The sequence below is a fragment of the Cyrtonyx montezumae genome, unplaced genomic scaffold, assembly GCF_038088225.1.
Source record: "Cyrtonyx montezumae isolate F1298 unplaced genomic scaffold, pur_monq_1.0 scaffold_15, whole genome shotgun sequence".
Classification (NCBI taxonomy): domain Eukaryota; kingdom Metazoa; phylum Chordata; class Aves; order Galliformes; family Odontophoridae; genus Cyrtonyx; species Cyrtonyx montezumae.
Window position 1 is genome coordinate 5414184 of NW_027071881.1, and position 26422 is coordinate 5440605.

Here is a 26422-nt window from a genome sequence, read left to right on the forward strand (position 1 = left end):
GAGGCCAGTAAGTGTCAGTACCATAAAAGTCCTGCAGGGTTTTTGAAGCAGGGCTTGCTTTAGCTGGTAGCAGTAGTAGTTCTGGTGCTTCAGCGCAGCAAGGTTGAAGACATAAGATCTAGGCTGACTCCTTTACTATCAATTGTAAGAAGGAAAAATAAGCACGGCAGTGTTTTAGAGTAAAAAAAGAAAGCAATCCTTAAACAGTTTAACTTTCCCAGTGATGTATTTACTCCATATGATCCTCGCCCTTTTTTCACCAAATGATTCCCTATATCCTTCTCCCGTGTCATTATGATTTCTGACAAAGGACATCCTTGATCCATAGGGATTTGTGGAGCGGAGCCTGGATGCAAAGATTCTGAAGAATTGCATTTACCTCACAACAGGAGCTATAGGGTTTGTAAAGCATGAATGGCAGCTAATGCACGTGTGAGCTCACTTGCTGAAGTTTCACTCGAGTCAGCAAAGTGGAAGTTGGAGTTCATCTCAGCGTATTTTAGGGGGTCCTTTTCATTTAAAAACAATGATAGAACCTGTGGAAGTTTGTGGATGCGTTTAATGCGTTTGAAAGCGATGAACGGGACAGTTCTATTCAGGCAGTGGATGGTGCTTAACAATACATTGTACCTTTTTTTGTTGTTGTTATATGCTGCTGCACAGACCTGAGAAAAGCCTTTTTTTCCTTTTGTATGGAAACTTGCTGTTGTTGTGGCTGCTGACTGCTCAGCACAATGTATTGTGCAGGGAATGTATGGTGTTCTGTGTCAGGCTTTTCTGTCCCCCTTTTTTTAATTTACGAACGTAAAATTACAATATCCAGCAGTCATATAGGCACCATTAATTTCAAAACGCATTGAACTCAAAGAGAATGAAGTCAGCCTACGAGTGGTGGATAGCTGTCTTAGTTGGGGCTGAATTAATAAGGAAACGTAGGGCTGGTGAGAAGTGGGATGCTCAGCCTCGTGCTGCTAATGAGGGGTGGCCACATAAAAATGGAAATAATAAATTGAGAGGGAATTTGTTAAGTTTTTGTGTGGTTGTTCATTTGTTTTTAGAACTCGGTATGCTGTGCATGAACTGAGTAGCACAGCTGTGCACACACACATATGTGCAATGTATAAAAAACAGTAGTTGTATTTTTTTCCCCTGTTCTTGACTACTAAATTGTGTGTGCAGTCCTAGAGACTTTTTCTGTCATATAAAACCAGAGGCCTTTCCATGTAAGGGAGAAGTAAGGAAATGTGGATTTAGTTGGTGAAATTGGGTGTGTTTGAGTGAAAGGAGTATGTAATGGAAGTGTGTTATGGCTTATGGGACAAAGCATTCAGAATATCATGTGTATTTTTGGAACAGTTATCTATGGGAAAATAATTATTTTCTTGATGTGGCAACAGATTGGTAATGATAGATTCCTTATATAAAACTTTCTGATTGATGTTGTGAAGAAATAACTTGTCCATTCTTTTAGAGCCTGTGATTCTGCAATGGAAAGTCTCAGACAGTTTCATTTGGAACAGAAGTAATTGTGTTCTTTTTCTTTTCTTTTAGAAAGGATGCGAACGCAGCGCTGCTGAGTAACTTTGAGGTATGTTTGACTCCATCCTGATGCTGAACCAGCACTGTGATGCTGTGGTCAGTTCCTTTTGTATGCTTCTTTTGGAAGTGAGACCTGTGTGTACTTTTTTTGTTGTTCCTGCTATTTTATTTGTTATTAAGAATAAAAACCAAATGAAATCTGGAAATGTTTTTATACAGTCTTATTTCCTAGTGTAGGTAAGTTCTAATTACTCTATCTCCAGAGTAAAGATGTATTGCTTTTTGTTTTAGTGAGGTAGAAAGAAACTGGAGTGGGACTTGGTGACCCTTATAGCTCCCTTCTGTCTCAGGGTATTCAGTGACTCAATGAAATTGATTTAACTTCAGGCAGCTAATGGAAAGATCTCAGGGTATTGTTTCTGAAGGTAACTTCTGAATGGTTGTAATGAACCAACTGCTTTCTTTATATTGTTCTACCATTAATGCTTAACATTTGAACATTAAAACTGCTGTTTTATCTTGTTCTGAGATATATCTTAAAATGTTTTCTTTCAAGCTACACCTGTATGTGTACAGCAAAACAACCATCTGGGGGCTGTTAGAAGAGCTTTAATGAGGCACTTGGAAAGAACTGTCTTACAAAGAAATAAGTATTAGCCACGCTGGCATTCAGTACCTGTTCAGAAGAAATGCACTTCTGGAGCACAGTAGATAACAAGTATTTCAGAGGTTATTTATTGCAAAATCATCTCTGCTTCCTTCTTTCTTTGGACGTTGGAACTTTGGCATTACTGTCACTCAGTAGTGGCATTGCCCCCATCTTTGTAAAATCTATGGGTGACCCAAAGTGATGGTGCAGAGCAGGGAGATCTGCAGAATCAGTTCTTTGTGCTCTTTGGACCATACCCATGGAAAAAAAGCAGAAAGAAGTGGGAAAGTGAAATTACTGATAGGTGCTTATTCTGCTTTCAATGTGCAGAGGTCACGCATGCAGCTTTCAGCCCTGTGCAGGAAGGGATTTGCAGTGCCTGCAGCTGGGCATGGTTTTTTACTGCTCTTCAAATTACTGATTGCCTTAAACTACGGACCTCTTTCTGTTTGTTCCTCTTTGATGGCTTAGCTAGCATTCTCTTTATCAAGGTAATATTTTACACAGAAAGTGGTGTTTGAAAGGAGTGCTGAAGACTGATGTATTTAATGTTCTATGCCTGAATTTCTTCTGTGAGCTTGGGAGTTGTCATTTGATGTCTCATTGTCAGCAGTCATACTGGCTTCAGATAGTTTCTCAGTGCATGATTTCAGCTCTGGCTTTCAAGGATTGACTGCTGGTGGTTAATGGACACTGTTCCTTTTTCATAGGAGTAAATGCAGGGCACCTAGCTGCTAACAGTGATGTCTAAATGTTTGAGTTCTTGCTTCCTAAGTTTTTAATTTCATTGGAATTTGAATTAAGCAAGTTGCCAGCAATGGAAGAAGCAGTAAGAAGTGATGTGCTAATTTGCTGTGTGTATTGGCTCTGGATATTCTGTCAAGCTGTGGGAAAACGTGAAGAAATTTCAGCCAGGTGTGGTTTAATATGAGAATCAAGTTGTGACTGGGGGGCTTTCTCAGTGTTTTGCTGCATATCTGACTGTGACACAATAAGGAGTTGTGGTGTTGCAGCAGATCTGACATTTGCAGAAATCAAAACGCCTTCCTTGCATTCAGACTTATCCTCTGGATCCCACTGCTACAGTTCCAGTGTTCACTGCAGCCTAAATGTGAGAGTGTTTCTGTTACATCTAAGAGAATTTTCTTCAAGCATCTCACTTGTATTTAAATAGGAGCTGTGTGCTTTTGCAGCAGTGTGCGTACCCCACTCCGTTCGGGACATGGGATAGCATAAACAGAATGAATTCCTCCTGCCAATTGATCTCTTGGGGCTCTTGGATAACGTTTAATAAGGGCTGGAAATTTGGTTGCTCTTGGTTTTATGAACTTGCACATCTCCTTATTCACCTTTCTGCTACCTGCTGATGCAGTCAGCAAAGAAGCAATCCTTTTTATAATTTCATTTGCTTATAGGATCTTCCGTTGTTCATTTGTTTTCCCAATGTAATATGCTTAGGTAAAATGCTCTCAGATGACTCCAGGCTTTTTTGTTTGCTTGTTTCCAGGTGTTCCAGTTACTTACTGATCTTAAGCAGCAGCGCAAAGAGAGTGGAAAAAACAAGCAGAGCTCTGGTCAGCAGAATCTGAACACAATCATGTATGAGGTGAGTGACACTGTAAATCCCCTCTGTAAAATACCACAAGCTGCACTGATTCAAATTGTTATTGTTAGGTTGTTTTGCATTACATTTACCATAGTGTGTTCTGTCAGTTTTCATAATCTTTGGTCAGTTTATTCAGGTTGTGGGCTAACTGCAGTATAAGCACAGAGCCTTGCAGCTGCTTCCATGCAGGGATGTTTTTATAAATGATTTATCAATTCAAGCGTGTCATGATAAGATTGTAGCTGGAGTATCTCCTGGGTCAGTTCTGGTTGCATTTTAGATCTCCTGGGTCAGTTCTGGCTGCATTTTAGATCTCCTGTACATAAAGCAGAGCATTGGATTCTATTGGATCCACTCTGACTGTGCAGTAACTTTGTACCCTCCTGTCCTGCTGTGAGGAAACTCATTTTCAGGGATCTGGAAGTTTTCTTCAGCTGGGATGTGCTTGCTGACTGTTGTAGATCACACGTTTTGGCTCTGATTTAAAATTCTTTGCAGAACAATCAAACAAAACTTGCTTTCTTTTTCTTGTTTTAGTGTTTGTTTGCTTGCTTGTTTTTGAGGTTGCACATATTTTCTCCTTTTGAGACCCAAGGCAGAACTTACTATTGTGTTATTAATTGATGATGGCACCTAAGCATGGTTTCAAAGCTGAGGCACGGATCATGTTGGGTATTTTCTTAGAAACAGAATTAAACTAATAATTTCTAGCTAAAATAGGTTCTCTTTTTGTCAAAAGAGCAAGACACAGACGATTGGGATCACAGAATAACTTGTACAAATATTGACATCAGTTGGATGCCAGATTGGTAGCAAATGTTTAACCTATTGCTAGAAAGAGCTATTAAAATTGTATAATACAAATGTTAACGTTTAAAATATATCAAAGTAGCAAATTCACAGCTTGCAATATGACCTCTTGTGTCTGTATCAGAGGACTACATGAGCAGCACTGTGATTGGCAGCCAGTTGAGAGCAGATTGCCTTCCTTGCATGAGTAATCCCATTGAGCAGTGAAACTACTCATGTGAGGAAGATTTGGCCTCAGCTTTGTTTTTGTATTAGTTTTGCCTTTGTTTGGATAGATACAGAGCTGTAATTCTTAAGCCTCAGATTCAACGAAATAGTGGCTTACCAAAAATCTAATTTAAATCTTCATGGAGGCTTACAGTCTCTGCCTCTTTCAGACAGCTCAGAAAGACCCTGTAAGTATGTGTGTGTGTATATATATTAATGTCAGAATACAGCTTAAAGCTTTAATTACTTTCTCATTGCTACATGAAGCTAGTATAAACCTTAGATACATTTTTTTGTCTGTGTTGGGCTGAAAGGAAGCCAGATCTTTGATCTTATTGTTTCTATTCATGCTGGGTATGTCTTGGTGAGTTCTGTGCTTGCATACAGACATAGTTACTGAAGCAACTAGATCAATCTTGTTAAACTAGGAGCCATGTTTTGGTGCTTGTCGGGCACTTCAATTGAAGTTGCAGAAAAAGACCTTGAAAAGAAACTGCTCCTGTTTAATAATTGTATTAGGTGACAGTATGATGTCAGTTGTCTTTACTGGTAAATAAGAAGTCCATTTTGTATGAAAAGGCCAGACCAGACTTGCAGAGGGAATTGTTGTCTGACCCTTTATTGCACTTCTAAATGTATTTCTCAGTAGTCCAGTGAACCTGGTCATTAAGAATACAGTGATGCATGTTAGATAACTCTCTGTTAAGCAGAATGAACAACTGTGCTGTTGAAGCCTGCTTCTGTTTACCCAGGCTTGTAAAATTATAGCAAACTTTAATGGGAGTGCACTGGAAATACACTTCTGTATTTTCTTATTTGACACGGTGATGGTATAAATCTTTTTTTGCAAATGTCTTGGCTTCTGCTCTGTGAATACTCATTCAGATTACTTGGATTCAGAGTTTTAAATGTAAGTACCCACTTTAAAGATTTTCCGTGGGTAGTTATGAGTACAGAATAAATGTCAGAGCATAACATAGGTTATAGATCCATTATTATTATTACTATTGCAGCTAATTTGTGCTTATGGTGTCCTAATTTATATGTCTCTTTGTTGTCTTGATCCAGTTAGCACACCACTGGTTGGATGGGTACTTCTAGGCTTTATGTATAGCTGTGCAGTACCTACAGTTGAAGATATTTTTCTTAATGCAGAGCAGTCTTTGTCAGTGCTCTTTCAAATCCTTCAGTTGCTGACACACACAGTCCAGACAATGTGAGGGTTTCCTGGACCTTTCTTTTGTTTCTCGTTATTTCCAACTCTTCATTTTGGGGTCTAAATCCAAGAAACATTCAGGAAGATTCTAAGCTACTTCCTGTGCAAAAACAGCCATGACTTTTTTTTTTAAGACCTGAATTGCTAGTATTTTTCTAATGTGCTCAGTTCCAGTTCCATAATGCATGATCAGTCTGCTAGGTGCTGTGTTGCTTTAAACAAAGAAAGCAGATGTAACGTGTTGCAGCAGCTAGTTGAGGTTGATAAGTTTTTACATTAAAAATGGAGCAGAGATAAATGGTCTCAAGTCAGATGAACATTGCTGATGCTGCAGTAGTCTTGCCAGATGTTCATGGCAGCCCATCTAACCTGCTTCTGTCAGCTTTAAGAATGCATTGCCAGATACGTGTATGAAAAATGAAAACAGCCACAGACTGGAGAGGCATTGCTAGCATTGTGCAACTTCAGTGCCTTTTTATGGATGAGCAGTGAGAGCATTCCTGGCACTGAATTCATTAAAACTTGGCAGGAGTTAGCATGGTTTTAAAGATCAACAATATTCAACTTTTCTCAAGTGTTGCAAACTACAACGAAACAATGAAAACATGCACCTGTACCTTTTCCAGCTAGTTTTGGACCTGTTGGTTTTAAAAGGACAAATAAGTCTTGAGTGGTGGTGTTCAGCACAGTTGTATCACAGTCTGAGCATCATCTGAGATTATTTAATCCAAATCAAGAAAGCAAATGCTTTCTAAAGATCCCTCCTTTCCTGTAGCCTTCAGCTGGCCCCTTGGGCTCTGGGCTGAGCAGGAAAATGACTATCCAGAGCCACAGGGGGAGTAATCAAAGCTGTAATTGTAACCTGAAGTGTAACAAACTCGCTGGATCGTGTCTTGTGAAATGGATTCACTGAGGTTTCCTGGTTAAGTACTATTGTAGTTTTCATTGCATGAAGTTGAAGTTGGGTTGCCTGTTTCTTACTCCTTCAATAAGTATCAGTACAGTCCTACTGAAGAAGGAAATGTGAGGTCTGTGTCAGCTTTCCACTTTTTGAAGGCTCTCTTTTATTTACTTTTAAAAGCTGAAATGACAGTCTTAATTTTTTTTCTGAGCAGTTTTAGAAATGCCCTATTTCGTAGGCATCATGGGAAGAAAAGAGTAACTAGGGAATAATGCATACTTTCTTTCTCTTTCTTGCAGACACTGAAGTACATCTCAAAAACACCGTGCAGATACCAGAGTCCTGAGACTGTCAGAGAATTCCTCGTTGCAATGAAGGGCCATAAGCTGACCAAGTAAGTAGCCATGCATCTCTGAGCAGAAGTGTAAATTAATGGGAACGTTAGGAGGTTCTCATACACAGTATGACAATGTCTGCTTTTCATTAAGGTATTCCAAGCATTTTATGTCGTTCCAGTATTCAACCAGACACCTTTCCCCTCACTCATTAACACCTACATGCATGAGGATTCCCTTGATTGTGGCTGTGTTATCAAATGTATTTCTCACTACTTTGCCATTTACTTTGTCAGTGCTTTGGTTTTAGCATGATTTCATGTGGTCCAAGTGTGAAGTAGAATTCTTACAATATTCCAAGGAAGAAATTAAAGTTGTATGTGGGTTTTGAACAAGGTATGAGAATGAAGGGAAGTGAGCCAAAAATGAGCCCCAAACAAAATCTTATTATCAACATTCTTATTTTTATGAACTTCATTAAGAAATGCATTAATTCTGAAGAGGAGAAGATGGCTGTTTTACAGGGAGATAATAAATAAATAAAATGCTGCTAGTGGTGTGTGGGAAGTATGTTCTTCTGAAGCTAGGTGTCTCCTGAATCTGTGAACCCTGCGTCCAACCTCAGGATTGTGCTAATTAATGTTTAGTAAACTGAGATATTCATTGTCCATTTTTGTGCTGCTTGTCTGCTATTATTAATGCTCTCTAGGACCCTGGAGATGCAGGTTTCTATTAGCGAAATGCTGTTTCAATCAAGCACCCCCTCCCTTAATGCAGTTTTTTATAAAACTGAACATACAGTCCCTTATTATGGGAAAAGCACAAGATTTCCATCACAGCTACAAGAAGACTGGGGTAGTTTTTCTTTTTGGTGGTGTGAATGCCTGTTCACAGTACTGGAAATGCCTAATGCTCTCAGACATCTCTTTGGAGTGTAAGTGAAGCCTATTGTAAGTAATTAGAGCCAAACAAAATTGAATCAGTGGGCTACTTGCCTGAATAGCTTTAATCAGTCATCTGCTTTTTAAAGCAAAAAAACAAAGACAGTTGCTTCTAAATGACTGTCATGAGGGAGTGGTTTGTGCTGTGTAGACACTGACTTCATTTTTCTCAGCTGCTGGTTCTTGTAAGGATTTCCCACTCTGAGGTGGGGGCTTTTGCTGCTTTAGTTGTCACAAAAAGGAATGCAAGTTGAGAGCAGTGCTACAATGCAAGGGTTTATCCTTGACAAAGCTCAGTTGAGTAGAAAGCAGACTCAGCCAGCTGTTTTGTTGACTTTTCAGTGACCCTGCTCTACAAACCATTATCTTCCCATCAGTATATCAGCAGCTCAGATCTCAGTGTCCCCAACCCCTGGTAGGGGGAGGCTGAAACCTGGATGCTTTGTCATGAGTATTGTTACTTCACTTGTAAGAGCTTTCTTTTGTGGAACCAAAGTTGCCAGGTCAGTGCATCACTGTCTAGCTTCTTGCAGCTCATTACATAAAGTAGGATACTAATTTATGTACTGGGCAAGCTATCCTAATTCTTTTCTGTATTCAGGCATGGAGAAAATACTCTGTTTACTGTAAAGAGCTGATTGTCTGGAAATCATAGACTCACTGAGTCATTAAGGTTAGAAAAGACCTCTCAGATCCCCAACTCACCCCACCATGCCCACTGACCACAGTTCTGAAACACCTCCAGGGACAGTGACTCTCCCACCTCTCTGGGCAGCTGTGCCTCTGCATCTCTGCTCTTTGGAGAAGAAGTTGTTCCTAATATCCATCTTCTTTCTAATATAATTTGACCAGAACTTTTGGGTTAGCTCTTAGAAAAAGGCATGGGAGCTCTCTTACCATGTTAGATACCTTCTGTTTCCCAGGATTATCCATCTGATTTATGTTGTCTCTGAGAGTGAAAGTACTAAGTGATGTTGTATAAATCCAATTCTAGTACAGAATCTCTCACAGTCTCCCATAGGACCTTGCTGTTCTGCAGATCTACCAAAATACCTTTCTATGTCTTCTGTTCTACAAGCTTGAGCAGCACTGCTGCAAAGGTCAAAATTGTTACAAGCTATAAATGAATTTTTGACTATTTTTTCTCCTTTTCATGGCTGCCAAGTTGGTGCCTTTGTTTTTAGGTGTTGTGTTCTCTGTCCTTTTTCTCTGAATCGGAGACTGTAAGCTAAGCAAAAGAATTGCTCCCAGTAATTTCCTTCTGAGAAGTGGAAAAAAGGGGAGTGCAAGGAGCAAACCACTAGTGTAGGTTACAGATTGACAGCATTCATCACTTAGCAGAACTCAGATTGGACTTCGATACTTCAGTTTCTTGAGCATCCTTTTACAATTTTACTTTCAGTTAATATCTGTCCTCTGGTAGAGAAGTTGCCAGCACTGTGTTTGCCACGTACTTTACAAAATAAGAAACAGAATTGTTTAGTGTGGTCTTGGCACTTTTTGTTTCTCCTAATCTTTTCCATTCAGGCACTTCAAGCTGGAACTGTCTGAGCCCATCTGGCACCACTTCTTACCAAACACAGAAGGCATATGTTAAGCAATTACTGTATAGTGCACTATATGTTGAATGCTCTGAAGTATTAATGTCTCCAAGGAAATACTGAGCTTCCCTTTGGTTCATAACCAAGACCATTTCAGCACTGCTCAGTTGTTAAATGAAAAACTAAAGGCTTTAATCAGTTCCATTCTGTGAAATGGAGGTGTTATTTGTATAAAAGGCTTCACTTGAGATTTCTTTCCAGTTAGCTGGTGGAGGGCCTTCTTCCCCTTGGAGATGAAAGAATCTGCAGTGTTTCCTCTCCAAGACCTTGCTTCCATCATTTCACTGTGATGACTTTTCCTCCCTCAGAAGGTAATGAACTCCTGAGTCTGCCGTTGCTATTTCCCTTCTGGATAAGGCATTCAAAGAGATGCTTTCTTCGTTAATCTCTTGGCTGCTCACGTGGTATTTTTGTTGGTAACAGTTTTCTGAAATAGCTGATTTAATACCTTACTTCCTGCCCCTGGCTATGGGGACGGCAGCATTTTCTGTATTCTCCTTGTGAGAGGAATAGACATGGCTGATTGGAAACGTGGCTTTTAATTAGGCTCTGCAACTTCTTTTCTAATATGAGGACTTGGAGTGTTGTTGATCCACATGGGATTTTTAATACAAGGAGGATTTGCAGCTGTGTCTGAAGATGTGATGGAGGTAATGGGAAGACTTTCCCTGCTCAGCTGTTGCTGCTCTCAAGCACTAGGTTGTGCTAGAGTATCTGAGAATTTCTGGGTGGTGGAGAAAGGACGAACGCTATCCAGAGAAGCAACAACCTGTGGATTGAGGCACACTCATTTAAATAATGGATCTTTTAATTAAGCAGATTCCCTCTTTTTCCTTCCCTCCTCCTGCAGATTTCAGTACAGAACTCACAGCTGCTCAGGTGTATGTCATGTCCCAAGACAGAAGTTCTGGCTGCTGTTACAGAGCTGACGGTGTTGTGCTGGCAAATTGCATGGTTCCTGCAAGATCACCCCTAAAAGCCTTTTCTTTCTGTTATTGCTGATATCTGCTACTGAAGTTACCAGTTTCTCAGGCCAGCACTGCTTCTCTGCTGATACTCCTCTGCTTTGCAATGTTTCCTCTTGACAGTGGCACAGGCAGGAAAAAAAAAAGAGGCAATTTTCCAGTTTTAAAGATAAATGCATGTAAAAACCATTCACACCTTTCAGATGAATTTCACATAGCTGCCTTGCTAAAAGGAGCAATTTCCAGGACAACCGAACATGTTTTTTACTGATGCAGTCAGTAAAGTATGGCACAGCACAGGCTTTTTCCTTGTCATCAGTTATTTTGGTTAAAAATAAAAATTGCAACTGTAGAACCGAGGGATCTCTTTATTGAAATGAAAAAGCTCAGAACTGACATCATAATGAGTTTTATTTTTGCCTTGGTGAGGCCTCAAGCTTTGGCTAATGCTGCAGTACAGTAAGCCATGTTGTACTTGGACATAAAGCATGCTGCTAGCAGCTAATTTTCCAGTTTTAGTCTCTGGAACAGCTTTTAAGGTAGTGTGAATGGCATTGCATGAAAAGAACATTTGTTAAGCTTGTGCTCTGTAATTGTGGTTAAATGAAAATTGGCTCTGCTGGTACTTCTTTCTATCACTGGTAACCTGTCTTGGATCAAAAATAGGAATAATCAATTTTCCAATCACTGAGTATTATTTGTATTTTGAACATGGGACACAGACCTTGCCCTTTTTGACTTTAGGTCAACACATTCAAGGAATTACTGTGCTGAAAGTCAGTAGTGCTTTTAGAAAGTATTTTCCCCTGTTGCTGCCAAAAACTACAATGAAGATAAACCTCTACAATGCTAAAGACTGAATGATTTCCTCTGTAATTTTTTTTTCTCCTCTAAAGCTTTCAAAGTGAATATTCAACACCGAAGGCAGGAGGATGGTGTTAGTTTAACAGCAGCATGAAGAGGACTGCTGTGTTTCCCACTGAATTGATGTACTTGAAATTAATCCTTTGCTCTGTAGCTTTTTTTTTTTTGTATTCTGATACACCTTTCAGCCCACGCTGTTCATCCTGGACACATGTGCCAGCATTGAAGTCCCACATGGAGGGTACAGTGTGGTAGGTTTGTGCTGAGTGTGCATGGTCTGGGGCTGTGAGTGCACAGACAGCAGTGTGGGGGGCAGCTCATCCAAAAGCCAAATCCTGTCATCTTGGTTCAGGCAGGAGTTGTCTTAGTTGATGCGAGTCCATAGGATCTGCCTTACTGATCTGATGTTTTCAGTTAGTAATAAAGCACACTGTTAACATATACTGCTGTTATTTTCTAATTTTCCCAGCAACTGAAATACACACATTCCAGAGGATAAATCTGGCTTTGCAGTTGCAGATGTTTTAGGGTTTTTTAGCTCTGTGTGCTGTATCTTGGCACAAATACCATTCTCTTCTTAGCCATAACTATAGATCTCACTAGCAACTTCCTTTTTTTCCTACAAAGTTAAAATACAGATATATTTAGGTACAGTCTGGGAGTTCAGGAGGTGGGGAGACACTGCTCAGCCTCGTGCAATAATTGCCATTTGAGGATTTCTCCCTAGGCAGGTCCAATAGGAGGCTGCACGCAGATAATTAACTCTGATCTTGATTTTATGTGAGGAAACACCTTTCAGCTGTTGCTCATCTGCATTTATTCCTCTCCTGAACAAACAGCTTTTGTGTTTCCAGTCAGTGTTAGTAAAACCCAGATGGTCCAGAGGAGATGCAAAGACAGACTTTTCGTGGGAAATGGTGCTGGAAATTCTTCTCACTTTGTTTAAACGAATGAAACAGTTCTCCTTTCTGTTTAATGAGCATGACTGCAAACATGGTTGCTGTGGAAAGTGAAAAGGTAGATTCATCTGCATTGGGAAAAGTTCCTTGCATGTTTAAGATGTAATGAAGCATGAGATAAATTCAGGCATGTTCTGTCTATGCCCATGCAAAATGCTGCAGTCAGCAGTGTTACTGATGCATGTGCAGGCTTGCAACATTTGCCTTCCTTACAGCTTATTTCTGATGGAGCTGTGACTATCCAGGTTCTGGTTTATGTGCATGCTATCAAGAAGTTGTGGTGCATGGAGGCTCAGATTCAATCAGTCACTTTTTTATAACAGCATCAAGAGAAATCTGTGCAGTGGGTACTGAGCTTCAGTATGGATTGCATGGAGCAATACACTGCTTGTTGCTACTGCCAGGGGCTGAAGATTGCAGTCTTCTGGAGAAACAGAGGTGTTTTGTGAGTGTTTGCTGTAAGGGTATATTGAGGGTACCCTTCTGGTCGTTCCTTTTATTATGTGCAGGGAAGATCAGAAATTGCACACAAGGAGAAGGATTAGGACCAAAGCTTCAGAAGGATCCCCCAAGGTGAGCTCAGATTACATGTGTGCTTGGAGTGAGTTCCTATGCTGCTGCCATGGACCTCCCAAGTAAGCAGAAGTAACTGTTGATGTCCTGTACACGTGTGCTTGGTGTTTCTTAAGAAATCTTAGTGGATGGATATTTACTAATCAGAAAATAGAAGATGTTACTGGTCTTTACTGCAGAAGAGCACAAAAGAAAAATCTACCCATACTGGTAGCTGGTGTATCAACATTAATATCAATGAGCTTGTCCTTTTGAGTGCATTTGCAGTCAGCTATCCCTTCGTCACATTGAAATCTCTTGCCAAAATAAAATAATGTCTATCTTCGTTTAAATAATCTGTATGAGAATGATGTTTGGAGTGATCAGCGGCTGGCTGGCTGGCTACCAGTTTCCAAATGGCACTGCATAGTTGGTCATTTGTGTCACCACGTTCAAGCTCTCTACAAATCAAATGCATTTCTTAAATCATAGTCATATAGTGTCAGTAAGCCTAAAGGTTAGTATTTTTCAGCGTTAATACTCGAGCACCTTCAGAAGAAAGATGTCGTGTGCATTGCTTTTGGATTTGTGCACCCTGCTGCTAATTCCCTTTTGATGTTCTGAGTCGTTTTTCCAGTGGGGAGCTTTGCAGATCAAACACAGGCATGAAGTTTCTCAGATGAAACATTTTAATTACTTACTTGCACATTATCCCTCATTCTTCTGTGTGCATTTTGAAAACTGGAGATATTCAGAATGATACACTGTGCTGATGTAATGCTGCTGAGATTGGTTTGTCCTGTCTGTGTAACTTCTGCCTGTTTCCTAATAATTTATAATAATGTTAATGGCTTATGTGCAAGTAACCCTCTGAGAGGTGACCTTTTACTCTCTGCTGCATTTCTTGTCTTCAGGAAACAAGAGCAGTTGCACTAATTGATTGTTTCAGTCATGTTGTATAATTGCTTTTAATTCGTTTCCGTTGTTGCCTGCTCTGCCAGTAACCTTGCAGTAATAAACAAGATGGAGCTGTACCTGTTGTAAAATACCTCCGGATAAGTGAGGTTTGCATTCCTTAGCACAGATACAATGCGACTTCAGTTATTTGATCCTGATTCTTTGGTTCTGAAATTGTGTCAGCAGAAGTCTGAGGCACAGACGTGTGCTTGGCCAGGGCCCGCAAAGCAAATAACGTGGCAAGCCAGGACCAGAACACCAGCTTCTGTGTCTCCATCTGTGCTCCAGGCACTAAACCAAGCAGTTTCCTGGCTCTTGAGGAAAAAGCAGTACATCTTTCATACATTTATTCAGGTTAAAGAGACAGGTTCTCTGTGCACTGAAGACATTATTAATATTCCTTACCCAGTTTTGTTAGGGCTTCTGCTTTTATGTGAGATGATGTCTCTTGTTACAGTTTGACATGGGTAGGGTTTTTTTTCTTATGATTCCCTCAGTGACCTGCTATAAATTTTAACTCAGGCCTAAAGGTTTTCAGTACTTGTCTCCCATCTGTGTTAAGGTTTTATTTCTTCCCTTCCTTAGTGCTGACGGCAACAAACGGCAGCAGCTATTAATATTTTGGTTTTGACACTAAGGCAGGCAATACAGTACAGTCTCCTGCTGTAAACACCAAGCTGCTAAGTATAGATACAAGTGATTAGCATGGGAATACAGGCAGCTTGCTCACTGCTTCTTACCAATGGAAGTGTATTTGACTTTTACTCTTGATTCTCCAAAACCAAAGCAAATTCGGGGTCACCAAGCTAGCTCTGATCCTTTTGTGATGTCTGTATAACCACAGCCTTCAGACTTCCAGACTAAATCCTGCACTGCCAACAAGTTTGTTAACAGGAGAAGGTAGAAAATGTAAATGGTTATTCCTCAGAAGGGAAGAGAGAATGTAATCACTGCAGTAGGAATTGCCCTTAAAGACACCAATTTATAATGGAGTTGACACAAAGGACTTTCTCCCCTCCATCATTTCAGCTGCCTGGATGGGATGTGTCTTCTGGTTCCTGAGTGAAAGAAGAGATACTTTTCAGAGCTGTGCAAAGTCCCAGAGAGAAGGAGCAGGCTGGCTGGGGTCCATGGCCACGTGGTCCTTTTCTCTGTCATTTAATGGAGCCTTCAAACAATACAGCAATGTCTGCTGCCACGTACAGTCTTAAGGACCTTCTTTTTTCTCCTCCCATGTTGAATCTCTTACCATTCTTATGCTGCCAAAACCCACCTCCTATAAAATGCTTGATAAGGGCCACCAAGCCCATTCTAATTAAATTGTAGAAGACACAAAAGTAAGTCCAGGGAAACTCTAGGAGCTGCTTTAGTAAGTGGTGTTTCTCAGAAATGGTACTCCCATCACCAGGGCACTTCTGTCACCACAAAAGTGGTTTGGGTGCATGAAGGGTCTTGTTCTTTTTGTGAATCAGCTGACAGCCTTCAGAAGCTCTGTGTTCAGTGTAGACAGCAGAGCAGTGTCACTGCCAGAGGCTCCTCCTCATGAACGTGAACATGGCAGTCTGTGAAGGTTTCCCACTGCATGCATGTGAATGATGCATTATCCAGGTCCTTCCAAGTTAGAAGCTGTTAGCTGGTGTTGGGTTTCAAGGGCAGCTGGTGTCAGAGGCAGTGTGCAGCAAAGTGGTCTCTGAAGTGTCTCCAGACACATAGGCACTGACCTGCTGGTCATAAAGGCTTGGGCTGGGGGTTACAGCATTGGTGTTCTCCTGAGAGCTCTGAGGTTTCCTTTTGAAACCACCCACAGGTCCAATAAATCACAGGGAAACTCTTCAGAATCCGTTAACGTGCACTGAAGGTGCCCTTTGAATAAGAGATTTCAGGCTTTAGCTCTTCACAATTGCAGTTTGTGTGAACGGCAACTCCTCTTTGTACACAAACACATGTGAGAAAGGAGTTCTGCATAAACCTCACTACTAGGAGAGCATACATCCCAAGTAATAATTAGTAACAGTTATTTCAGATAAGTGTTCAAGTCTCTTGTTAAATCTATTATCCCTGCATCGTAGCTGTATGTTTTTATCATGAAGTGCCTTTGGTACAGTTTCATATACCCTTCTAATCATCTGGTCTATCTTTAGCAGTGCTAGATTGTGTTTTTCTGCACTAAAATACAGAACCCAGCTCAGATTGTTAACTGTGCTGCTACTCTGTGGTCAACATTAATGTGCTAAGCTTCTGAAATTAATGAAATATGCAATGCTGGCATATGTCAGTTGTTTTCTTCACCTTGCCATTGGGATGATTTCTATTTCAGGAGGGTGTAAAGTGAGCAATTTTGCACTGTTGCTTCAAATGTGATGGTTTGAGTTTCATACAAATACTCATTTGTTCGTGTCTTCCAGAATGAAAAAAAAAAAAAGGATATTTAAATGCCAGTGGCATTTTCTCCCTTGTACCTGTTTTTTCCTGTTTTTAATGACCAGAGTGTTTCAGATGGTATTTGTAAGATTTCTTGATGCAGAAGCAGAGCTAATGGCTGTTTGGCCAATAAAGAATCCAGAAATTATGCTGGGTGAGCATAATCACGGTTCTGGGTGTACTGGGAATTTTGTCACTGGTTTCAGTGGAGCTGAGCTCTTTCACTGAACATTCTGATGTTTTGTGTTTAGACCAGCATCAGACTCATTTTACTGACTTTTTTTCTCCTATGCTTTTGTCCATAGGCATAAGTGCAGAAGTGTGGCCCTGGCTTGTTTTAATAGCTGAGAAAAGATGCATTGGCCTAAGCTTCGTGGGTTGCAGGCAGTACATGTAGCTATGTGTTACAAGCTTTTCTGTTTCTTTTTTTTTCCCACCTTTGTGATTTCAGCATGCTAAAAGAATTAATGAATTATTGCCATTTGGCTGCTGGATTGTGACTTCTTAGGTATGAGAATTGTCCTTGTGGTCATTTGTTATAGTGAAGGCTGTCATGATCTTTGACAAGTTGTTCAGCATTGTTGTGCAACAATTAGCAAAGTAACAGTGCATGTTTGTTAAATCCAAGGGCTTCTGCCTTGCTAAATTAGAGCATAGGCGACAACGTGTCCAGACAGACAAGGAATGACTGTACTTAAAATGCCCAAATTGTGGCAATTAAGGTATGAAATCACACCACAAACACTGTCACAATCACCCTGGGCAGTGGCTTTTCACCTCTAAATTAACAGGAATGTGTTTGTATCTCAACAGTCATTTTGGGGGATCCTCAAATTGTATGGTAACACGGATTGTTTGACGCTTTGTTTTCACACAGGGCAGAAAAGCTGCAGTTGCTGAACCACAGGCCTGTGACAGCAGTTGAAATACAGCTGGTAAGTAACAATGCTCCTGACTGTTCGTAGCTTAAATGAAAACAGCTTTAACCTTGAAGATCAGTTGAATAATTACTTTCTCATGGTCAGTGATTGAATGCTTCCCTTTATATGCTTCTTTACATTCATGGTTCCTAATCCCCTCCGCTTCCTCTCAGAATCTTTCCATAGAGGCTCACCCATCTTTCTCTTGGACAGATTCTCCACCCCTATGTTTGCTTCGGCGTCACATGTTGAAAAAGCCCATCAGAATCATTAAAGGTTGATTAAAGTGTTGTAAGTCTGTATTTACCTAAGTCTTTGCTGCTGCTCTATAATCAGGGACTTTGCTTCTTGACAACTGTCATGACACAATTGTTTTTATGGCAGGGTTTTATCTTAGGGTAAAACCAAGTACACTAAAAAGGAAGGAGCGATGATGGATACGTTATCTGAGCAGTTGTGCAGAATGAGAAATGAGTACAACACGACCTTCGAATGGAAAGTAGCTATCATCAGTCTGCTAAGCATAATTCTGTTGTAAAGAAGGATTGCTGCTGAGTAGAAATAGATGGGCTGTGTTCTCTGAAGTACCTCTTTGGGGGATACAAAATCTCATAATAAAGAAATTATTACAATAAAGATATTTTAATAAAGATCTCTTGCATTCAGAACATCTGCTTATAATCATATCCTGAAACCAATTATGTAGTAACAGGATCATATTTTGCTGAAAAAAATTGAAGGATTAAGGAGATACCAGTAAGGCTGTTTTTCTTTCATACCAAGGAGCAGACGTTGTGCTGAAGGCATCTCGTTTGACAATGCTTCCAGTGGAGGAGTTCATTCTGTGTTCTGTTACTGAAGAGATCAGTGTCAGTCTTGTCATCAGCCCAACCATGAGCATTAGGCCTTCCTGAGCTTTGCCTAGGAGATTATTTGTAACTGATGGTGCTGAGCCACTCTTGTAGCTGTGTTTACTTCATGTGCTTTAGATATGGACACATTTTATGGCTGTCTAGGAAGTATCCTGTCTATTTTTATTTTTTGCCTTCCTGAAATGCAGAAATCTTTTAGTTCCTTTCAGGTAACTGCATTTTTGTCTCTTTTCCTTCCTGCCCTCAGTTCACAATTCTTAACCTATCCGTGACATATTCAAAATAGTGTTGCTTTTGTTATGGTTGAAATCCAGGAGGCAAGTACAAGAAAAGTGGAGTTTTATAGTAGAGGAAATGTCTGAAGAGAGACAAAGCTCATTGCTAAAACTGACAGAATACAGATGGAGTTCAGTTTGAGATCATTATCGATGTGTGGTCTTCTTCAGATGATCAAAATTACTTTTGGGAACTGTTATGTTAGTGTATTTGGGGCTGATCGAATTTGTATAAGCAAAGAGGTATTAGGAAAGCAGTTACTTCTGTTACATTACTGTACTCCTGTAATTTCCAGTGCGAGTTTCTCTAAACCTAGTATTGCAGCAGACTGGATTGACTGGTTGATGCTATGTTAAATTATCCCCAAAATTGCAGTACATAACTCTTTCATCAAAGCCCATCAGAGTCTTTTGAGCACAAAATAACTGCTAGGAAAGTGCAGATCATTTTGTTGGCAAAGCACTGAGCCTAGCAGCCATAGCATGGAAACGATTGTGCTTTTGGATTACTCCTATGAATCATTTCTGTTTTCTGGTGAGGACAGGGGGAAGAAATTATGGCAATGCAATGTCTTTGAATGTAGAAAACCTCTATTCTCAGAGCATCTTTGAGAATACTGTAATACCAAGCTGTGGAGGCTTTACCAGCACTGCTTTCCTTTGATATCAGTAGGGAGAGGATTACCCTACGTAGGTTTCATGCCAGCAAGTCGATTCACTGCGATCGATGGGTGAGACAGCCTACAGAGCAGTGAATGCTAGGTGTAAAATTGATTCTCTTCTCATTGAACTAGCCCCTGTCACTTAAAAGCTTGGAGTCCCTCCTGGGTTTAAAACGAATTACCAAATAAGACATATCTGAACAATCGAGTGACAGAGATAGTTTTGCTGCCTCAAATTTGTGTTCGTGGTTGCCTGTCCATGGAGTGAAGTCAGATTACCTGACGGGCTTTTAATAGCTAATGGGAGAGGATAGTTAACAGGAAAATTTGTTTAGATCTTTTGTTGTCAGATTCTTTCATAATTCTTTTTATATAAATTGCTGTATTGTTTGTATTTGTCTCTTCTGGCTTGTGCACCAGGATTTATTTCCAAACAACAATAGCAACAAAAGAAGCATGAAATTCTAATTCATATCCCACTGGGTAAGACACTGTACACATCACAGCTATCTTGACCTCCCGTTTTAATTTGTAACATGTTGTTCCTGGCTCAGTGATTCACAAAGGAGAAGAAAAGCTGGTGAATGTTGATCTAACCATGACACTTAATGGGTTTGTAGATTGAGCATCTTCTAATGACCAAATTGCTCCACATTCTTCTCTCTCAATGGGAAAATGGACTTTAATTCTGTGCTTTTTAAAACAAGTTTTCCATCTCTGAGAGCTTTGTACCTCTTGATGTCAGACTGGTTACACAGAGCACACAAGATTGCCTTTTATTATTTAACAGGAAATAATAATGCAATGTACTCTGCTGGAAAATGGAAGATGTCAGAGAATTGAAACATTTCATTTTCTCAGCAGTATCTTTTGCTTCCCATTTTGCATAGTCAGCCAATTATCTCTGAGGAACATTAATCCAATCTCTCAGTCTTTTACTCCTTTTTTATGCTTTTTTTTTTTTCTGCTACCATGTTGGTGCTGAACTATTTGGAATTACTGCTCATAAAGTTGTGCCTCCTATACTGGAGGTGAATTATGTGCTTGATAGCTTTGAAAGTGATTGGATCCCTATTTCTTTTTTTATTATAGTTTACTGACTTGTGGGTTTTTTTAATAGAATTCCTAGCATATTATTCAACTAAACAATCGCTTTTAACCTGAAGACCATTCTGTTCAGCAGTACTGAGATTTGTTACCCACCAAATATTACATACCTTGAGAGTTTCTCTGTTTTTCCAGAACTTTTTTAGTATTCTTTGTGTGTACCTTTACTCATTCTTCGGTATTCACAGCGTATTGCCTTACCTCAGGAGGCTAAATGAAAGAGGTGTGCATTTGAAAGCTTGAAGTAAGTGCAGTGAGGATGGAGTCTCTGATATGTTGGGGGTGCTTTGGCAGGCAGAAAAGATGAGGTATGATTATAGGTACTGATAGCATGATCCTGATACATAAATATAGACAAGTATGTTGATGTCCATGTACTTACTATGTGCTCACATGTGTACATGTCACTGTGAACATACAGATTCTCCTTCTCACGTTCGTGTTCTGAACAGCAAAGCCACAGCTGGTCTTGGAAATTAACTTGATAGGTTAGAGGCTGTTTCCTGGCTTCTACAAAACCTTCCTCAAATCACTTCTTGCCTTGAGGACTTATCAGCACGTTGCGACAGGGCTTAATGCCTTAATTTAATTCTGTTTGTATTCTTATTTGGAAATCATGGGTGTTTCGTTCCTCTGAGAAATGTATACATAGTATTTGATTTAAAACAAAAAAAAACCAACAACAAAAAAGCTACTGTGAGATTGTGCAGCTGGGAAAGGCTGCATGGTAGTAAAATATCCCACATACGCGTTTGTTTAATGAATACAGCTCTGGTTCCCAGTAGCGGTTACATTGCTGAGCGAGGCATCTGCCAGAGCTTAATTCTGCAGCTGATGAATGATTTGTCTTTCCATTCTCTTGTAACAAGAGTCAAGTGATATATGATGAGTGTGTGTTTTGTTTTGCTGCATAGAAAATCCATGCACGGATGTACGTGAAGAGGAAGAATGGGACTGGTGGGTAATGAGATGCTGTGATGGGCTCTCAGAAGGACCAGTCCATCCCAGTAGAGTTTGGTAGAGTTCAATGCTGACCAGTAGCAGATGTTTAGGGGGGGTTGGAAGATGAAGTGTGAGTACTTGCCTTCTTTTGGATGTGCTCTCCATTTAGTAAGTGTTTTTTGAGCTTTTGCTCACCTAATTTTGAGCAGTTGAGCTTAAAGTCCTTGTAAGTCTGTTGGGGCAGATAACATGGCCAACTGCCTTTCTCTTGTGTTTATGTCAAGAAGAGTTTGCTCTCAGCCCTCTGGAAGGGACATGCTGGTCTTGTTGCACATGAGGATGCGTTTATCTATAAACTGTGGCACTGTAACACTGCCCAGTGACTTGCACAAATGTGTGAATATCGAAAATCCACCGTTCAGACAGAGCTTTGGGGATGGTAGCCCACCATTCACACGTGGCACCATTTCCACTTGCCTTGTGTGGCACTGCCAACATAAACATCTTACATCACCACTTACTAAAAACATTTGCATTTTTGTTTTCCCTAATATAAACTTTGCATTCCTGACTGCTTACAGTTTGAATCTGTTGGTTGAGCAGTTTCAGCCAATTGCAAGCTAGAGGTTAATGGGGCGTTTTCATAAATATTTTTTTCCTATATTGGTAAAATTCTTGCTGAAAAGTCAGATGTTGAACACAGTTGTTTCTTTTTCCCCTCTTCTGTTTTCCCTTGTGCATGTTTGCTGAGTATCGTAACCTTATTTCCTTGTACTTTCCGTTGTAAAGGTATTATAGTTGCAATTCGGCGGCCTCTGGAAACATCTGTTGGGTCTGAGTCACTTTCTGCTTCCCTTGTGATATCCGTTCTCCTTTAAAATGGTTCCATTTGTCTCTTTGTCTGCATGCTCTCTGTGCTTAATTTTTGACTTTTTTCTTTTAGGCATGCTGCTTTGCTGCTTCCGTATTGCTTGTGTTTTCCTGAGGTACTTCTCATGCTGTTTCTCTGAAAGAATTGATTTCTGTAGCTTGTGCTTTTGATCCTTTGTACTTTTGAATAGCATCACAGTCAAATAATGCTGATATTTTAGCACTATGTCTGTCCTGCCAAAACAGACCTTTGTCGGTAGTTCCTGGTGTAAAAAGCTAGCAGTGAGGATGCATGGACCTCAGGCACTGAGAGATGAGCCCACAATGAGTTTGCTTTAGCAGCTTAGAGTTATCTCTTCCCTCTGTTGGATGCTCTGTAAACAAAAGGGAATTTAGAGGTGCATCACCTCTTGGGTCCAACATCTTATTTTGAAGGTACTTTTCTGATCAGCTCAAGCTGAGATGTCAGTTACAGCACCAATGCACTTGAAACACAGGAGGCTGTTGCTTTTCATCAACTTTCTGCCAGTGTGTGATTTCTTAAACTGACGGAGCAGCCACCACAGCTCATCAGTCAGTGTCCTGAGCTGTGTCTGTCTCGTGTTCAGCCAGTTCAAATGACATTGACGTGGGTGTTCATTGTAAGACTTAGGGCGTTACTCTTTCAGCACCCAGGAGCACGTAAGAAGCAGTGATTAGACTTGTAAGTACAATTTGTTGTCAGTGCAAAAGTTTAGAGGGATTGCTGCTGTCTGGAAATCACTGTGTTATCTGTTAAAGTTCTGATCAAGGCCTTGTATTAAACTTGAGTCTTTAAGGAACAAGAGGTGGTGGATGCCCCATCTTCGGGGACACCCACAGTCAGGCCGGAGTGGCTCTGAGCATCTGATGGAGCTGTGGGTATCCCTATGCATTGCAGGGAGTGGAACTGCATGGCCTTCAAGAGTCCCTTCTAGTTGAAATGATTTGATGATTCTCTTGATTCTTTAAGAAGTGTATGGCAAAGAAAGGGGATGGAGATGCACAGGGAGGAATAAAATTTAAATGAGGAAGAGGGGCAGACTTCAAATGACCCAATAAATCCGATCTAACTTAGGTGAGGTGCCAGCTTTCTGAACATCTGGGAGCAATAACAAAAGCAAGAGACGTTGTCCCTGGGAGATAAATCAGCCTCAGGTAGTTTTGCCTGTCTTAAAGATGGCCATGGAGGTTATCAAGAACTGTGGAGATGTGGCACTGAGGGGCCTGGTGTTGTGGTGTGGTGGGGTTGGACCTGTTGAATCTTAGTGGTCTTTCCATCCTTAATGATTCTGTGATATGGGCTTTTTCTTTGGTTAGGTTTGTTCAGTTCCTGCTGCTGTGGTGCTGTCACCTTCAAAGCTGAAGATAACGTTTATAGCACTACACTAAGAATTCCCTCCAAAAAGCAGGCTCATGGCCCTCTGCAAAGCTGAGCAGCATAGATCATCTGAGGAGTAATGGCTGTGTCAGCAGTACTGGCAACAAAGGCCATATTTATGCACTGTAACACATTTCATTATGTTGTGTTGATGCTCCAAGGTGTTCTGATTAACCTGCCCAGATGATCACCTCTGAAAGCAGTGCCGAAGGCCTCTAGCTGCTACCCCTTCAATAGCTGCAACAGTTGCTTACACTGTAATGCTACAAGTGTTCTTAGCATATTTTAGCTTGTAATATGCACTATGACAGCTGACAGGCATGAGAGCCAAGGCTGTTTTTCAAGCCAGGTTCCTACAGTAGTCCCTGAGCTAACCATGATTTGAAAGCCACTCCACAGAGGATTTTGTCCTTTGATCAGCACAGCTCCCAGAAACAGTCATCTGCAGATGGATATTTGTCTGCCTTTTGCTACATGAGTGGATTGTAGCGTGCTTGCTTTCCTCTCATCAGGGGCTGTGGGTAATGGCTGCTGAAAGATGACCCGATTGTGCAAAGAGTACTCGGAGGACATGTCACAGGACATGGAGGGGAGGGGGGAAGGTAATTGAATATTCCACTCTGGTTTTTAGAAAGCAAGATTCATCTGAATAGCTGATAATTTGCAGCTAGAGATGATTAAACCTGCATTGACTTGGAACCATAATTAATATAAATCACCGCTCTTCAAAGGACATTTTAAAGGACCTTGTGTAAAAAAGAAAATCTCTAACCCCACAATCTTAATTGGTTTCATTTGCGTTTGAAGAATTCATTTGGCTTATGCTTGCAGTCCTCTGACAAGCCTTTTCTTTTAGCAGCTGCCTATAAATTAGGGCAGTTGTTTTTACTGGTAGCAGCGATATAAGAGTTCCCACAGCTCCACAGTGAGTGTAGGTCCCTAATTAATCTTATAGACTTTTATTGTTGATTCATGACAGCACGTTTTGTGTTGCTCAGAGCTTTTATATGCTTTCATACTCCGGAAACTCACTATCCAAATAAGTCCTAATAACATATGGCTGCTCCAGGCATAGGTGGCTTCTTTTATGGTGTAATTACTTTCCTTCAAGGTGCTGGATGAGATACCAAGATTCAGGTAACCAGTGTTGTGTTATCTCAGTTCTCACAAGAACGCAGTTTGCACAGGAACTTAGGAAATGAGATCTGAAAAGCAGCTCTGCACATGAGTTAATGAAAGACCTGGGTCAAAATACAGCTGTGTGGGTTGGGAAAGGTTTTAAGAGAAACCAGAGAGTAAAGGTTGTGTTGAGTGTGCTGATGTCCTGCTTTTAAAGAAAGCAGGGTCTCTTTACGGAGTGCCAGTTGTTGGTTAACAATGGAGCTCTTCATTCTGAAAATTCCAAGAGTTCCACTTCATCAGAGCTCATTACAAAAACATTCTAACAAATTCAAACAGTCTTTCATCCATTGACAATAGTATTTCCCAATTAGTTTAGTCCTTTGCTTTGGAGCTGAGGGCAGAAGTATGGGTTTAATGATTCCAATGGATTGTTTTTGATCTGCAGATGGTAGAAGAAAGCGAGGAAAGACTGACAGAGGAGCAGATCGAGTCGCTTCTCCAGACAGTTGCCAGCATTCTTCCTGGGGATCCAGAAGAACAGCAGAGAGACTCAGCAATGGAAACTGAAGACAGAGGTGGCCAGTAGCAGGAGGCATCTAGACCAGCACCAGCAACAGTTTCAGCAGAAGAGAATTGGTTAATCTTTTTCTGTTTTAACTTGATCCCAGTTTCATCTTGTATTGGGCATCACTGTAAAATATATTACATTTTTCCAGTACTCAGAGGTGATGAGGGAGCACGTTGTTCACCAGAAGGCATGGAAGAGGGCATTGTTATTCTGGTGTATTGTCTTACACGGGGGTGATAGTAACTGCCTTTCTAATGTAGCAGACAAATTACAGGGCACAGAATGTGAAGCTTTTTTATTTTTTACATTAGCCATGTAACAGCTGTACATTTGAGTAGGCTAATATACAGCTGGCAATGTTTTAATTATCACAGCAGTACTATAATTATAATTGCTTTCAGATGATGTTGAATTGCCCAACTACTTTTCAGAATGTGATTTACAGTACAAAGCCAGCTTTGGGAGCTGTTAGGGAATAGGGCTGCTTTCAGGGATCTGTACACAGAGTAATGTGCAGAAACCACATGATATCTGTTCAGAAAATGTAAAGTAGGTGGATGGCATCACTGTACTGGGAGAGAGAGGATCTGTTGGTAAGATAACTCCTCAGAGATGTTGGACAATCTGTAGGTGAGTGGTAGATGCAGGTGATCAGTTAAATAAATGTATTGCCCCAAACACAGCTGGCTTGGACCAGTTTTGCAGCAGCTGAGGCTCTGATCTGTAATGATAAGGCTCTTAGTAATACAAACAGAAGGACACTTAAGAGTGAGGTCTGTATTTTCCCTTTGAGTGTTTGTTCTGATATTTGCGTATAAGCAAGTCACAATCCTGTGAATGTGCTTTTGACCATGGAATAAATGAACGAGTCAACACTGAAGCCTAGTTTCTAAGAATGAAAATCAGTCATGTCTGAAGGAGGATTTTCTGTGCACTGAGCTTTGTCTGATTAAAAATTTCAGGATCAAGTATTAAATGTTGAAAGCGTTGAAGAGTATAAGAAATCTTTTGTAGAGACGCACAAATGAGTTACACATGGGGCTGGTTTTATACCTCAGACCATCCTTCTGTGGTTGTTACAATAGACTGGAAAAAGAAATAAAGTTTGAAGTACATCCTGGGATTTTTTTTTTTTGGCCTGAAGACACAAGAGCTGCAATCA

General features: G+C 40.5%; 1 protein-coding gene across 4 annotated transcripts in view; it reads left to right on the forward strand.

The window, feature by feature from the left end:
- CRCP (CGRP receptor component) overlaps positions 1-26422 on the forward strand; it is a 35319-nt gene that overhangs the window by 7981 nt on the left and 916 nt on the right. For 2 of the 4 annotated variants that reach the window (XM_065731863.1, XM_065731862.1), the window contains exons 2-6: positions 1552-1588; positions 3696-3794; positions 7228-7322; positions 17401-17458; positions 25138-26136. In XM_065731863.1, coding sequence (XP_065587935.1) covers positions 3786-3794; positions 7228-7322; positions 17401-17458; positions 25138-25278 — 303 coding nt within the window. In that variant the 5' untranslated portion in view covers positions 1552-1588; positions 3696-3785 and the 3' untranslated portion in view covers positions 25279-26136. Of the gene's footprint in view, positions 1-338; positions 507-1551; positions 1589-3695; positions 3795-7227; positions 7323-17400; positions 17459-25137; positions 26137-26422 lie in introns of those variants that run through there. The other 2 variants (XM_065731864.1, XR_010621926.1) reach the window with 2 other exon arrangements.